The 17,234-nt window shown below is 42.8% G+C and overlaps 1 protein-coding gene across 1 annotated transcript in view; it reads right to left on the minus strand.

The window, feature by feature from the left end:
* Positions 1-15,114, minus strand: part of LOC142440051 (solute carrier organic anion transporter family member 4C1-like) — a 76,449-nt gene extending 61,335 nt beyond the window's left edge. The window contains exon 1 of the mRNA XM_075542669.1: positions 14,748-15,114. Within this exon, the coding sequence (XP_075398784.1) occupies positions 14,748-15,114 (367 nt within the window). The remainder of the gene's footprint in view (positions 1-14,747) is intronic.
* Positions 15,115-17,234: the final 2,120 nt, after the last annotated feature.

Consider the following 17,234-nt stretch of genomic DNA (forward strand, 5'->3'; position numbering starts at 1 on the left):
TCTCTAGAAATCCCAGTGTAACTCACTACGAAGAAGGAATGGGACATATCTGACTTCTGGTTTCTCTAGCACCACAAAGAAAAGGTCAGATATGCCAGCACTCCCCATCTTCCTTTACCAGTCTGACCCCAACTCTTCCTCCCACTGCACTGCACGCCTATGCTGGGTTTAATATTCATTTCAGTGGCCACACAGAATCCACCACCAATACTCACATGGATGGGGGTTTTCTAGGGATGTTAACAGGCTATCACACTCAAGATCAGTAAGTTATACAGAGACAGTCATTGCCACATGGCAACACCTTTCCCTAGCCAGTACCTCGCCAGTCCTCAGTCTCGGTCCCATGGCCTCTGTGTCCATGGGGAGGAAGTTGGCCCACTGCTCTGTCTTAAAGTGTCATGGTCTCAGTGCTGTATCTCTGTTCTAGTTCATAATCTCCTTATCTCAGCCTTTGGTGTTTCTAGTTTTGGCCTCTGCCACTTTGGACAGAGATCTTAAATGTGATGCACTGTTGGCTCTTCTTCCAATGGTCCCGGTACTTCTTTTTCTCCCTGCTAAGATGATTCAGCCATATAGCCCAGGGAATGGCAACTTAACGGGCCCAGTCTCCTCTATTCGGATTTTGCATACTCTATTTGCCTATTTCAATCCAATCATTTTGGTGAGAGTTAAAGAAACATGGCTAAAAGGACCATATTAAGAAATTTCGGGGACTTCTGGGAAGATGGTGACAGAGTAACACATACCAGAATTCAGCCCAGGAGACTTTGCAGAATTCAGCTCAGGAGAGTTGTTTAGAGGGAAATTCAACACTGCAGGACCGCAGAAGGAGCAAGATATGACAAAATAATAATTTATAAATTATCAAGGGCTCATGAGGAAGGGGGCAGCGGGGAGGGAGGGGAAAAAAAGAGGACCTGATGCAAAGGGCTTAGGTGGAGAGCAAATGCTTTGAAAAAGATGAGAGCAATGAATGTACAGATGTGCTTTACACAATAGATGTATGAATGGATTGTGATATGAGTTGTATGAGCCCCTAATAAAACGTTTTTTAAAAAGAAAGGAAAAAGTTTCCACCTGATAGGTTAAGGAACCATGTCTCTGGGGAAGTTACTTTGATGGCAGTATATTGTTACAATTGCCCTGTTTTCTTGTTAGTTATTGTTGTTCATCTCTTCCTGTACTTAATTGGTATTTATATAATCAGTTGTCAATTTGAGGCTTAAGAGTGAAGGGGTGGAGTTTAGCCTGTCAATCCGGTTGCAGCTTGATGACCTCATTGGAAGGCACTAAGGAGATAAATAGCTCATTGGAGGTGGGACGCTGGCTCACTCCCTAGAGACATTCCTGAGACAAGCCAAATGGAGCTATGCTGATGCAGCCGGAGCTGTAGGAGCCCTGTGGAGACCCCTGCCAGTGCTGAGATGCTTTCACTGCCACTGGATCCACAAGACTTTCCACCACTGTCCTGTGATCTTCCTGCATTTGGCATTATTGCATGTCTGCATGAGTCTAAAGAGAGATGTATCGGCTAGAATGGGACATATGAGGTAATATTAGATTTGTACTTGATCTGGACTGGGCTGGAATGCTTTCTTAATGTACAAGTGCTCTTTATATAAAGTTCTTTCCTATACAGATAAAAAAACATACTCACTTTCTCAGTTACCCTGTCCCGTAGGGTCACTATGAGTCGATAGGGCAAAGTAGTACTGCCCTAATGGATTCACAAAGCGATAAATATTTAAGGAAGTAGACTGCTTCATCTTTCTTCCATGGAGTGGGTGGTGGATTCAAACCACTGACCTTTTGATTAAGCAGCCCAACATTTAAACCTCAGCATCATCAGGGCTTTCAGGTCACTATAGGTTGGACCCATAAAGTCAACAGCAATGTTTTTGTTTAGGTTTATATGTGGAAGGAGCTTTTGTGGCACCACGTGCTCAGATGCTAAACTAAAGGTCAGTGGTTCAAACCCGCCAGCTGCTCTGTGGCAATCTGCTTCTGCAATGACGTAAACCCAACAGGGAGTTCTGTCCTGCCCTAGAGGGTTGTCATGAGTTGGAGTTGATTTGACAGCAGTGGGGTTTGGGTTTACGTCTGGATCATTATTAGGATAGAACAACCACATTAATATAGTGTGAATGATATTTGTCTGTATTAAGCCTGTCTTATATTTTAAGAGATCTTGTTGTGATTTATAACTATTATCTTCACATTTTCCTAGATGAAATTACATTATATGATGCTAGAAAACTTACTGTCTATTGAGACTCTCTGCTCCTGTAAAGAGTTCGAGACTGGGAAAACCACAGGGGCAGTTCTATACTGTCCAATGGGTCACTGTGAGTTGGCATCAAGTCAATGGCAGTGAGTTTGAAACTTGTTTTTCGCTTACAGACTAAAGTTAAAAATCCCCTTCCACCAATGGCATTGATCAACACATAATCCTCCCACCGCCACCTACCCCAGGGATGAACAACAGAAACATTGGTGAAGGGAGACAGCAATCAGTGTAAGACATGAAAACAATAATAATTTATAAGTTATCAAGGGGTCCAAGGGTGGGAGCAGGGAGAGAGGGGAAAAAGAAGAGCTCATACCAAAAGCTCAAATAGAAAGTAAATGTTTAGAAAACGATGGTGGCACCATATTTACAATTATCTTGAAACAATTGATGTATGGAATGTTAGATTTTAAAACATAAATAAATAAATAAATTGTTTTTAAAAAAAGATAAGTAGGCAGAGATCCACAAGGTTATGAGGGGCTGGGGCTTTTGGCTTACCACAGTGGAGGCTGGGTAGGGCTTGACCTTAGTCCCACCACTATCTCTGCCATAGCCGGGAACATTTGGAGCCCACATGGGGCGGGGGTGGGGGGGGTAAGCTTAATCTCAACACAGCCAGATTTTGTCCCCACCTCGGGGCAGGGACTAAACCTTTGCAGCCCCATGGGCAGGGATCGGGGTTCAGCTACACTGTGACTTTCGTTTCTCTTGTTTCTCCCTATCCCTCCACAGTCTCAGAGGACTGTGCAGGGGCTTTTTCTCAACACAACCACTGCTTGCCAACGCCACCTCAGGGCAGGTACTGAAACCTTGCAGCAACACAGGCAGGGATTGGGGCTCAGCTACACTGTTACTTTTATTTCCCTCTCTTCTCTATATCCTTGCACAGTGTCAGCGGGCTTACTTTTTAATATTTTTCCTCCTCTTTGTCTCCTTCCTGTTCTCTCACACTCCACAGCTGACCTCCATACCACTCCCCTTAGCCTAGGGCATGTATGCCTGCACCACATCCAGCTAGGTGAGCTCCACCCTGTGCAGCTAGCCAGGCAGAAAGAAATTGTCAGAATGCTGCCTGGAGTCATACAGGATATGAGGGAAACAATACAAAAAAAGGATGAAATGATAGAGGAGATAAAGGTCATACACCAAAGGAAATACAGGAGCTGAGGGAGGAGATAACAAAAACCAGTAGCAGAAACACGGACCTTGAGAATTGACAGGAGGAAGCAGGGAACCACATCAATGACTTGGAGAACAGCCAAGCAGACTTTAACAAACACAAACAAAAGTCTAATAAGATCATCAGAGAAGCTGAAGAAAACCTAAGAGCTATGTCTGATGCTATGAAGTGAAACAATATCAGAATTATTGGCTTACCAGAGGAAGACACAACAAAGAAGTCATCTGAAACAATAGTGAGAGAATTCTTGGAGGAAAACTTCCCCAGCAAAATGAATGAAAACCAGGCAACCATTCAGGAGGCTAAAAGAACACCAGCGATACTGAATCCCAAGAAGTCACCAAGGTACATAATAGTTAAATTCTCCAACTTTGAGGAAATGGAGAAAATCATGAGAGCAACTAGGGAAAAACAAACAATAACATATAAAGGTTCCCAAATAAGAATGTACTCAGATCCATCAGCCGAAACTATGAAGAAGAGGAGAGAGTAGAGTAACTTATTCCAAAATTGAAGGTAAAAAACGCAAACCCAAGAATACTCTACCCAGCCAAATTATCGATCAAGATAGAAGGAGAAGTAAGAGTCTTCCCAGACAAGGAAAAACTCAAATACGTTAGAAAAAACCCAGCCCTACAAAAGATCCTTCCCGACTGGGCAGAACAACAACATTCATTAAGCATAAATAAGAGACCACCACATAGAACAGCCTCACCCAGAGGAAAAAAGAGAAAACAGACCCCAAGATAGCAATGGTTTAAGGATGGAAAGAAGTCAATAATGATACACACACACACACACTAATGAGAAAGTAGGAAAACTCCCAATGCAAAATGTATAGATGACATCACAGAACCTGCAGATGGAGATAATAACCCTAAGTATCAATGGCCTGAACTCAGGCATTAAAAGACTGAGACTAGCAGGCTTAGGAAACACAATCAATCTATCTGCTGCCTACAGGAGACACATCTCAAGGCTATAGACAAAAATAGGCTGAGAATCAAAGACTGCAGAAAGGCATACCAAGCAAACAGCAATTCAAAAAAAAGCAGGGGTGGCAATCCTAATCTTTGATAAAATTGACCTCAAAGTGCAAACCATAAAAAGAGATAAGGAGGGGGAGTATGCTCAAGGGAATGGTAAACAAACAGCCATTAAGCATTATAAAGATATATTCCCTGAATGAGATCCTCTTAATGCATGAATGAAACACTTCAAATATGAAAGAAAAAAAACACAGCCTCAATAATTATAGTGAGTGACTTCAAAACACCGCTCTGTGAGAAAGACAGATCACAGGAAAAGAAGCTCAACAAGGAGGCTAGAGATCTAAACACTACAATTAGACAATTTGACCTGATAGATATTTACAGAGCTTTTCATCCAAAAGCACATTCTTTTCAAGCCTGTATGGCACAGCCCCACATGGCACATATTCAAAGATAAACCACCTGCTGGGACATAAGGCAAATCTACAAAAATTTAAGCACATTGATATCATACAGTCCTATCTCTCTGACCACTGTGTCATAAGGCTGGAAATCAATAAAAGGAAGATGAAGAAAACAAGAGCAAACAATTGGAGGATCACTAACTCTACTGCAAAAGGAGTGCATACTGGCATAGATCAGAGATGAAATTAAGAAATGTCTAGAAACCAACGAGAATGAGCACAAGACATACTAAAACTTATGGAACACAGCAATGGCAGTCATCAGAGGAAGGTTCATAGCAATGCCTGCACATCTGAGAAAGGAAGAGAGACTCATGATTGATATGCTGGCACAAAATTTACAACTAGAGCAGAGTCAGCAGGACAATCCTACTAATAGCAAAAGAAAAGAAATAATAAAAAGCAGGACTGAGATTCAAGAGAGGGAAAATAAGAAAACTATGGAATAAATTAATGCTGCTAAATGTTGGTTCTTTGAAAGGATAAACAGGATCGATAGACCATTGGTAGACCTAACCAAAGAAAGGAGGGAACAAATCTCAATAGCAAGAATTAGGGATGAAAGAGGGGTCATTACAACAGACCCTAATGAAATCAAAAGGATAGTTACACAATACTATGAAGGATTGTACTCCAATGAATTCAACAATTTGGAAGACATGGACAAATTCCTGGAAAAACAATCCCTCCCTAGACTATCCTCGGCGGACATCAAGAATCTCAACAGACCCATCGCAATAGAAGAAATAGAAAAGATTATCAAGGGATGACCAACATAAAAACCCCTTGAACCAGATGGCTACACTGGAGAATTCTACCAAGCATTCAGGGAAGAACTAACACCAATCCTACACAAACTTTTCCAGGACATAGAAAAAGATGGCAAACTCCCAAACTCCTTCTATGAAGCTAGTATAACTCTGATACCCAAACCAGGCAAGGATCCCACAAGAATTGAGAACTGCAGACCAATATCCCTAATGAACATCGATGCAAAAATCCCCAACAAAATACTAGTCAACAGAATACAAAAATATATAAAACAAATAATTCACCATGACCAAGTGAGATTCATACTAGGGATGAAGAGATGGTTCAACATATGAAAGACCATTAGTATTAATCGTCACATTGATATGAAAAATTATAAGAACCACATGATAATATTGATAGATGCAGAAAAAGCATTCAACAACATCCAACACCAATTCCTGTTTAAGACAATTGAGAAGATAGGAATGGAAGGAAAATAACTCAAGACAATACAAGCTATATATGAAAAACCAACAGCCAATGTGGTAGTCAATGGAGAAAAGACTAACACAGTCCTACTGAAAAAGGGTACCAAACAAGGATGCCCTTGTCCCCACTCCTATTTAATATCGTGCTGGAGGTTTTAGCTAGCAACATAAGGCAAAGAAGAGACATCAAAGGTATTCGTCTGGTGAAAGAAGAGGTGAAACTATCGTTATTTGCAGATGATATGATTTTACATCATATCACAAGGGGAGTACTGGAAGCAATAGAGGACTTTGGCAGAGTGGCACAATACAAGATCAACAAACAGAAGTCATCTGACTGTAATACATATCGGATAAGACCACAAATGAGGAGATCAAAAAGGTGGTACCCTTCACAATAGCCAAACACAAATTAAAATATCTAGGGATTTACCTGACAAAAAGAACAAAAAATCTATATGGGGAAAACTACAGAACACTATTACAAGAAACCAAGAGCGACCTCAACAAATGGAAGAATATCCCATGTTCGTAGACTGGAAGACTCAATATAGTCAAGATGTTAGTTCTGCCAAAGGCACTATATACATTTAATGCAATCACGACACAATTACCATCATCTTTCTTCAAAGAAATGGAAAAACTGATTGCCAACTTCATATGGAGAGGGAAGAAGCCCAGAATTAGCAGAGAATTCCTCAAGAAGAAGGACACTGTGGGAGGGCTTACTTTACCTGACATTAGCACATATTATACAGCCACAGTTTTCAAAACCGCATGGTATTGGTATAATGACAGATACTCAGACCAATGGAAAAGAACTGAAAACCCAGAAATAAAATCATCAGCATACAGACAGCTGATCTTTGATAAGGGCCCCAAAATTATCCAATGGGAAACAGATGCCCTCTTTAACAAGTGGTGCTGGAAAAAATGGATATTTGCCTGCAGAAAAATGAAGCAAGACTCTTATCTTACTCCGTGCACAAGAATAAACTCAAGGCAGATCATAGACCCTGAAGTTAAACCCCAAACTATTAGGTTCATCAACGAGAGAATTGGGACCAACTTGAGAACTTTGGCACAGGGAATACACAGGCTATCAGAAATAGGGAACAACACGAACACAGAGGAGGCACAAACTGACAAATGAGATATATTGAAGATAAAACACCTGTGTACATCGAAAGAATCCACCAAGAGAGTAATAAGTGAGTCCACGGACTGGGAAAACATCTTTAGCAATGACAGAGCAGATAGAGGCCTTAATATACTAAAATCTACAATATTCTGCTAGCTTCCAAAAAGAAAAAAAACCAATAGCCCACTTGAGAGGTGGGCAAAGAACCTGAACAGAAGTGTCACAGGTGCAGAAATCCAAATGGCCAACACACATGACAAAATGATCCCAATCATTAGGTATAAGAGAAATGCAAATTAAAACAATGAGGTACCACCTAACACCCTCCAAGATAGCACAATTCAAAAAATCAGAATGTGACAAGTGATGGAGGGGCTGTGGGGAGACAGGAACTGTCTTCCACTGCTGGTGGACCTGTAAGTATGTACAGCCACTATGGAAATCAATCTGGCGATATCTAAAACAGATGGAAATAGAGTTACCATATGACCCAGCAATCCCCCTACTGGGCATACACCCAGAAGAAGCAAGAAACAACCCAAGGCCAGACATCTGTGCTCCAATATTCATTGCGGCACAGTTCACAATTGCAAGGAGTTGACAACAACCCAAACTTCCATCAAATGATGAGTGGATTAAAAAGCTGAGGTACATACACATCACTAAAAGCAGTGATGAACGTATGAAGCATATCACTGCATGGGAAGAAGTGGAGGAAATCATGCTAAGCGAAGCAAGCCAAGCAGAAAAGCACAAGTTTAACATGAGTCAGCTGAGGTAAGCTTTATAAAAAAAAATGCAAAAGGGGCCTAGAATAAAAGCTACTGTCTACAAACATTCCTGGGGTGAGGACCAGGTAGTAAGGCAGGGACCAGACCAAATACAGGGATGCATATGGTAGCCATCTAAAAAGGAAGTGGGAAAAGAAAAAAATAAATAATAAAAAAGAAATGGGTATCAGGGGCACAGGACACTAACCCACCCAAGGGGAGGGTATTGTTTATATCTCCATAGGGGAAGACAGAACAGACTTCAACGCAGTGCTCCAAGATGTGAATACAACATGTCGGCATGTAGTAGGGAACCAGTGGAGTGGTCTGAGGGGCCAGCTCCAATCCCAACTACTACGTGGACACCTACCCCTCCCACCAGAAGAATTTATTTCAAAGGACGGCATTGAATCTGCAGCTCCAGGAAAGGGACATATGTGACCAGAGCACGAAAAAGCAGATGAAAGGGGAGGAGGAGAGAGTGGAGCACAGCCTGGCCCACCAGGCCTTGAGGATGATGTTCCTGATTAGAGCAGCCAAACCACAGAGAGGACAACATGGCTGGACCCACTATGAGACATAAAGTTCCTCATTGACCCATAGCCCTACAGGGGACAACACCGGAGATACAGTGTGGAATTTCACCCGATCTGATCCCACCACACTGAGGCAAAACACTAAAGGAATGCAACAAAACAGCATGGGAACGGAGCAGTGAGGTCCCCAGGGAATGCTGAAGGTGGACTTTGGGGCCAGGGCGTGGTGCACTAACAAACTGGACTGGAAAATACTTCTAAAGGCCAACAAACAGTCCTTGAAGTAACTACAAGTTTTTCTTTCTTGTGTGTTTAGTTTTGTTTTGTTGTATATTATTGCTTGGTTTTGCTCTGTCTTCTTTTTGTGCATGTTATTATCTCCACAGGCCTGTCTAAATAAAATAGGCTGAATGAATAATCTGGAGGAGAAAACAACAGTACTGAGTTCCGTGGAGACATGGGAGAGGGGGAGGTGGGGGAAAGGTAGTGGTCTAACAAAACCAGGGACAAGGGAACAACAAGGGATCCAAATAGGTGGCGAGGAGGGTGCAGGAGGCCTGGTAGGGTGAGATCAAGGGTAATGTAGCCAAAAGGAATTACTGAAACCCAAATGAAGACGGATCATGATAGTTGGACAAGAGAAAAGTCAAAGGGATGAGTTAGGAGGCAAATGGCATTTATAGAGGTCTAAATAAAGGCATGAACATATGTAAATATATTTATATATGAGGATGGGGGAATATATCTATATGCATATATTTTTAGGTTTAGAATTAAAGTAGCAGAAGGACATTGGGCCTCCACTCAAGTACTCCCTCAATGCAAGAATATTTTCTTCTATTAAATTGGCATTCTATGATGCTCACCTTCCCGACACAACCACTGATGACAAAGCGGGTGAATAAGCAAATGTGGTGAAGAAAGCTGATGGTGCCCGGCTATCAAAAGATATAGCATCTGGGGTCTTAAAGACTTGAAGGTAAACAAGCAGCCATCTAGATCAGAAGCAAGAAAGGCCACATGGAAGAAGCACACCAGCCTGTGCGATCACAAGGTGTCGAGGGGATCAGGTCTCAGGCATCATCAGAACAAAAAATCATTTCATAGTGACTGGGGGGAGGGGGAGTGTGAAGTGGAGCCCCAAAACCCATTTGTAGGCCACTGGACATCCCCTTACAGAAGAGTCTGGGGGAAGAGACGAGCTAGTCACGGTGCAATGTATCAATGATGAAACATACAACTTTCCTCTAGTTGCTAAATACTTCCCTTCCCCACTATCATGATCCCAATTCTACCTTACAAATCTGGCTAGACCAGAAGATGTACACTGATACAGATTGGAACCTGAAACACAGGGAATCCAGAGCAGATATTCCCTTCAGGGCCAATGGTGTGATTGGTGATACTGGGAGGGTGCAAGGAGGGTGGGTTGAAAAGGGGGGACCAATGATAAGGATCTACATCTGACCTCCTCCCTGGCGGACGGGCAACAGAAAAGAGGTTGAGGGGAGACTTGGGACAGGGCAAGATATGACAAAATAACAATTTATAAACTATCAAGGGTTCATTACGGAGGGGGTAGCAGGGAGGGAGTGGAAAAATTAGGAGCCAGGGGCTTAGGTGGAAAGCAAATGTTTTGAGAATGATGAGGGCAATGAATGGACAAATATGCTTTACACAATTCATGTATGTATGGATTGTGATAAGAGCTTTATGAGCCCCTAATAAAATGATATTTTTAAAAAGAAAAAACAAAAGAAAAGAAATTTCTTCAACCACACATACCCAACTATATGTAGGTTTGACAAAGGAGATGTGTATATGTGTAATTGTTCTTAATGCAATTTTAGCCAAGAATGTAGTGAGACATACAGCAACCAAGTTATTAAACCTTTTTAGACATAACCAAACACCTTGAAGGAATGAGTGAGTCACTAAGCCTGAAGAATTCAGGACCATATTCTCAAATGGCTCACAAAAGCAAAGTTGTACATTGTAATTGCCTGGAGAAAGACTGGCGTCTTAAAAACTTGTGAGTAGCCATATAATGCGCAACTGTTGTTCTCTCCCTAACCAAAAGAAAGACGACTGACAAAAATGGCATAGAAATAATTAGTCTAATGGACCATACAAGAATCTGTTTCCACAACGGTAAGATGAAAAGAATGAAATGGTGTTAAACTACCACTACCACATAACCCAAAAAGAATCACATTAGAGGATGCTGGATAGACTTGGGAAAAAATGTGGACAAAACTGAAAATAATAAAGCAGACCAGATTTATTGGTCAAATGGAGATTAGAGGAATGCCCAAAACTATGGTCCTTTCTCATGAATAGAATAAGATAAAAGGCCAGCACTTACTCAGGGACAAATTTCAGGAGGTTGTGAATCAGCGGTTCTCAACCTGTGGGTCAAGACCCCTTTGGGGGTTGAAGGACCCTTTCACAGCCTGATTCATAATGGTAACAAAATTAGTTATGAAGTAGCAATGAAAATAATTTTATGTTTGGGGTCACCAGAACATGAGGAACTGTATTAAAGCGTGAGGCATTAGGAGGGTGGTGAACCATGGCTGAAAACTCAGGAGACATGAAAACAGAAGAAACACAGATATAAATGATGATGCATTGAGAGAATTGCAGTGGATGAATTGCATATGAATTTTTGAAAGTAACATTTTGATCTAATTTATAAGCCTAAAATCTAATGCACTACAAAAAGTTTAGGGGGGAAAGAATACCACTAGGGTCATCCCTGGTGGACAAGCTTAATTAGATCTGTCATACGAAGACTAGAAAAAGGAATGGGATGCCCACTTCCGGAAAAGCAGCCACGGAAAATTGTTTGAAAAGGAGTGAAACATTATCTGCCAGAATGCAGGGGGATGAGCCCCTGTGTTGATAGGTTGTCCAGAGAAACAAAACCAGTGACATGAACATTTTTGAAGCCAGTCACTCACTGTATGCCTTAATATCTCCCCACTTGGGGTAACATATTTCTGAACTTTTCGTTTCTATCAGCCCAGTTTTCTGAGGACACAGGTATGTTCTTTGATGAGAGGAATCTTTATTCCAGTTGGAACCTTGTGTCTTCGTCCATATCTGGATCTGGATCCAGATTTGACTCAACATCCTCCAGATCTTTGGCCTACCATATTGTTGGCTATAGCTGAGATTCATAAAAGATGTGCCACTTGATGGGCCATCCTTGGATTCATTTGATTCGGCACCAACAAGCTGGACCTGCTAGCCTTGGCTTCATTTATTTCTTCTGCCACCAACCTATGGTCTTATGGATCCTGGATTCCTCGGTCCCTGATTCTACAAGGAGCAAGAAAAAGCCTCCAGTCTAAAATCTGACACATGGACTTGGAACTTGACTCAACCTAGACTTTCTCACTCTGCAACTCTGTGAACCATTTTTTTAATATAAAGTTTTTTCAATAATACTTATGCACATGATACTGATTGTGCTTCTCTAGTGAACCGAGTCTAAAAGGTGAGCCAGATTGTGAAACTTTTCAACCATCACATCAAAGTAAATTTTATTTTATTGAATGATTTATAAATGCTGTACATAGAGAAGTGCCAAAAATTATAACCAGATTCTACGTGGTAGAAGAAGTGACATCACTGTTGACATCAGAGGGTCGTGGCTGAAAGCAGTTAATACCATGAAGATGTCGACTTGCGTTTTATTGACTATGCCAAGACGTTCAATGGTGTGGAAAGACAATCAGCTACATGACTAAGCATAACAAACTATGGGCAGTATTGTGAAGAAATAAGGTCCCAGAAATCTCTTAGCTATCTTCATGAGATAGAATCTGTACATAGACAAAGACGCAATTGTTTGAGCCAAACAAGGGCATATTGAATGTTTTAAAATAAAATCAAGATAGGTGTGGCAAACTTAAGTCCTTTCACACACATATTCAATGGTTTGTGGGAGATGATGGGTTTATACTCGGAGCCCTAAATTTATTTTGAGTCTTAAATTAAGCTTTCATGGAGTGCTTTCACCATTAACCTGTAATATAAAATGTTTTGCCGTAGGCAGTGTATGTTTTAAAGTAGAATTCTAACCCCCTCCCCCATGCTCCACCTAGTCCAGGGAGACAGTTGACCTTCGGGGGATTCCCTTCCCTTAATGGAAACTGAGGTACCAGGGCAACTTTATCATGAGTCATACCCCTATCAATGATTTCCAAGGACCCACTAACCAGTCTTGTCAACTTTTCTAGTTTTCAATAATGTATGTATATCATTAATGGTTCCTTTTCCCCTAGAGATCTTATGCAACTATGATTAATTGATCAGCTATTAATCATGACTTTGTGATTAATTGTGTTAGCTTTCCATCTAGTATAATTAACCAGTCTTAAACCTGGACACAGTATGGCCTCAAGTGATTCGTTTGTATCTTTGCTTTAACTTCATGCTGTTTAAGACAAGAAAAGGAACTCTATAAAATATATTTGAATTTTGGTTATAGTCTCTTAGACCAGAAGATGGACTATGTAAAGGAAGATGCAGTATCAAAATTGAAAAATGACTCCTTAACAACGTGTGATATGTAGATGACACAACCTGGTGTGCTGTAAGTGAAGAGGGTCTGAAGCACTTAGTAGTGAAAATCAAAGACTACAAACCAAGTGGGCCAATAAGCATAATTATGAAAAACAAATAAGATTAAAGTTATCAATGATTTCATTTTACTTGGATCTACAATCATTGCTCATGGTAGCAGCAGCCAAGTGATTCCACATCATGTCATTTGTATTGAGCAAATGCGCTGCACAAAGCTTCTTTAACATTTTCAGAGCAAAGATGTTACTTTTTGAAGTGAACAATGAGCCCGATCCAGGCCACCTTGGTATTTTTAATCCCCTCTTATGCATATGAAGTCTGGCCAATGAATAAGACACACTGGTGCGGACAAAGAATATTTAATGTGCTGTGAATTGCAAGAACAAACAAATCGGTGTTGGAAAGGGTACAAACAGAATAGAGTGCTCCCTGAGAGGGGGAGCGTTGAGGCGTCTTCTCAAGTACTTTGAACATAAGGTAAGGAAGGTCATCATTCTTGGTAAAGTTTTTGAAAAAGAGGAAGGTCCTCCATGAGATGGACTGACACAGTGGCTGCAACAAGGGGCTCAAAGGCAACATCTGTGAAGGAAGGAGTAGGGGCAGGCCGTTTTTCCCATAAGGGTCGCAGCGAGTGGGAAACCTCTTCAAGGCCCCTAACAACAACCATCTAGTTGAAGAAGCCTTCAGCAAGTACTTCACATGATCCAGGCCAGGCCTCCCCTCCTCCGTTTATACCTCATGCTTCTCCCCAGTTAGTTTACCGTCTCTGTGCTTTCTTCCACAGGGGCCCTTCTCCCTCTACCATCACTGCTCTTCCAAACCTTGCTTAGGTTTCAACCTCTTGAGAGTATAAACCTGCGCTTAATCTGTAACTCCCGAGAGAAGAAGGTAAAAGAGATCCTCGAACAAAACAGATTACTGCGTTACTCTTCTGTGATCCAATAGCTAATGAAGGCTGACCCTTTAACAATGCCTGCAGCCTTTTCTAATCTACTCTCTGGGTTACCGTTAATGTTCACATTGTCTCAAATTATTCACAAAACGTTCCTGTGCATTTCTATGCAATGTACAAGGGGAACTTCTAAAAAATCATGGAAGAATGGCATTTTTAAATTATGGAATTTTGTATGTACATACACGGCCCATTAGAGATAGAAAGGATGTCCAATTCAGGGGAAAGTGTGTTTCGTGATGTAGCATGAATCCCCAGGGAATACTCCTAATTATCATCTTGCCTGAAGGAACCAATTCTGACCAACTGAGATCAAACAAAAAGCTTGCATATCACATTTTCACCGTTGCAGTCAAAAGGTAGTTCAAATGAGGAAGCCTGAACTTGGTGAGTTGAAGTGGTCTGAGCTTCAAGTTCCAAGCTCCAGGCCACTCATACTACTAAGTAACAACAGAAGATGCCCCCAGGCGTGCCGGCGCCCTCCCCCAGCCCCCTCCTCTGGCCCTGCTACCTCTTCACATCCCTTCATTGGCCCTCTTGCCCCTCCTGCCCTCCCACCCAGCGACCAGCGACCAGCGACCATACCTTGTATGAGACCCAGAAGGCAATAGTGGAGCAGGTATCCCCGCGGCGTGTTGCAGCGTTGGAGACTTTCGGGGTGGAAGTTCCCCCATCCGCAGGGGCCCTCCTCGAATTCAGACAGCGAAAGGGCCTCCGGGCGCTCTCCGGGGGGAAGGGGCGCTCCGGGAAGAGACGGGGGAGCTCGTGGCTCCGGCGGCGGCTCCGAAGGCTTCTGGGGCTCCGCAGCCAGGGGCAGCGGGGAAGCCTCCCTCCGCGTGCCGAAGGGCCCCGCGGACACCTCGACCTGAGCGGGCGACGCAGACAGTCGGTGCGTGGTGTCCGGGCTGGAGGGGACGAAAGCCGGGTTCTCGATGCCGTTGGCGTCACTCATGATCGGAACGAGTGCCTCCTGCCTCCCGTGCCCGTGAGCAGCTAAACCCAGGTCGCGCTCAGGCTCCTCCCACACACAGGTGACAGCGCCCCCGCGCGGAGCCAATCCGACGCGGCCGCCGCCTCCGCGGCGCGGGCGGGGCGCGGAGCCCGGCCGCAGCTCCAGGCACCCGGAGCCCGGGGCGCGCGGCGGTCCGAGCCCCCCTCCCGGGTGCAGTTGGCCCCCGGGTGCACCTGGCCGGTCGCCGCCAGAGCCACCCGGAGTGCGCAGTCAGGCGTTTCCTCCCGCCAGGCCTGGCGATGAAGAGCGGTCTGGGCTCACATGGGGCAGCGCCGAACCAAAAGGCGCCGCTTCTCCTGCTGTCCTAGGGGACTGAACAAGCAGCCTGTGGGCGTGGAGTGGCCAGAGCTCCCTTTGGGTGCTGACCGGAAAGCTGTAAACACAGTTACATCAGCAGACCATTAAAAAAATTCTGCAATTATACAATTGATGTATGTATATGTATGGATTGTGATAAGAGTTGTATGAGCCCCTAATAAAATGTTTTTTAAAAAAACAAAAAAATTCTGCAGTTTTTTTTTCTATTTCCTAATTTTTTTTTCATTTTATTGGGGGCTCATACAACGCTTATCACAATCCATACATACATCAACTGTGTTAAAGCACATTTGTACATTCATTGCCCTCATCATTCTCAAAGCATTTGCTCTCAACTACTTCCTAATTTTTAGTAAGCGAAGTTGACCCCAAGAAACAAGCAAGCTACCATGACCACCGTTTGGAGTCTCTGAAAACCTGAGTTCTCTGTCCCATCGCTTTCAGTACCATCAGAACACAACCACCCTTTGGGTTACTTCCCTGAAACAGAAGGAATAGAAATTAAGAAAGTCTAAAAATACATATGACATTCTCTGTGCCCCGTGGAGCAAATCCAAAGTCAGCAGTGCTGCTAATCACCCAAATAATTAAAAGCACTTTGAAGAAGTAACCACAATTAAATGATAGTGGTTACAATTAATTCATTTATCAAATAGTTTAATATTTTTTTGATGCCAAACACTGTTTTCCAGAGGTTTCCCCATTGCTTTCAGTCTGTTCTGGCTCAAAACAACTCCAGGATTTATTTTTTTAAATCACTTTTTAGGGGCTCATGCAACATTTATCACAATTCATACATACACCAATTGTGTACCACACATTTGTACTTTCATTGCCCTCATCATTCTCAAAGCATTAGCTCTCCACTTAAGCCCCTGGCATCAGCTCCTCATTTTCCCCTCCCTTCTCGCTTGTGCCCCCCATGAGCCCTTGATAATTTAAAAATTATTATTTTGTCATATCTTACACTGTCCAACATCTCCCTTTACCCACTCTTCTGTTGTCCTTCTCCCAGGGAGGAGGTTAAATGTAGATCCTTTTAATCAGTTCCCCCTTCCCACCCCACCCTCCCAGTATCGCCACTCCACCACTGGTCCTGAAGGAATCATCTGCCCTGGATTCTCTGTGTTTCCAGTTCTTATCTGTACCATTGTACATGCTCTGCTCTAACCAGATTTGTAAGGTAGAATTGGGATCATGATAGTCGGGGTGGGTGAGGAGTAAGCATTTAGGAACTAGAGGAATGTTGTATGCTTCTTTGTTGCTACACTGCACACTGACTGGCTCCTCTCCTCCCTGAGAACCTTCTGTAAGGGGATGTCCAATTGCCTACAGATGGGCTTTGGGTCTCCACTCCACACACACCCTCATTCACAATGATATGATTTTTTTGTTCTGATGATGCCTGAGACCTGATCCCCTCGACACCTTGTGATCACACAGGCTGGTGTGCTTCCATGTGGGCTTTGTTGCTTCTGAGCTAGATGGCCGCTTGTTTACCTTCAAGTCTTTAACACCTCAGATGCTATACCTTTTGATAGCCGGGCACCATCAGCTTTCTTCACCACATTTGCTTATGTACCCGCTTTGTCTTCAGCAATTGTGTCGGGAAGGTGGGCATCATGGAATACCAGTTTAATAGAACAAAGTATTCTTGCATTGAGGGAGTACTTGAGTGGAGGCCCAATGTCCATCTGCTACCTTAAATACTAAATCTATACATATATGTACATAGATCTATT

This window comes from Tenrec ecaudatus, chromosome 2, assembly GCF_050624435.1.
Source record: "Tenrec ecaudatus isolate mTenEca1 chromosome 2, mTenEca1.hap1, whole genome shotgun sequence".
NCBI classification, from domain to species: Eukaryota; Metazoa; Chordata; class Mammalia; order Afrosoricida; family Tenrecidae; genus Tenrec; species Tenrec ecaudatus.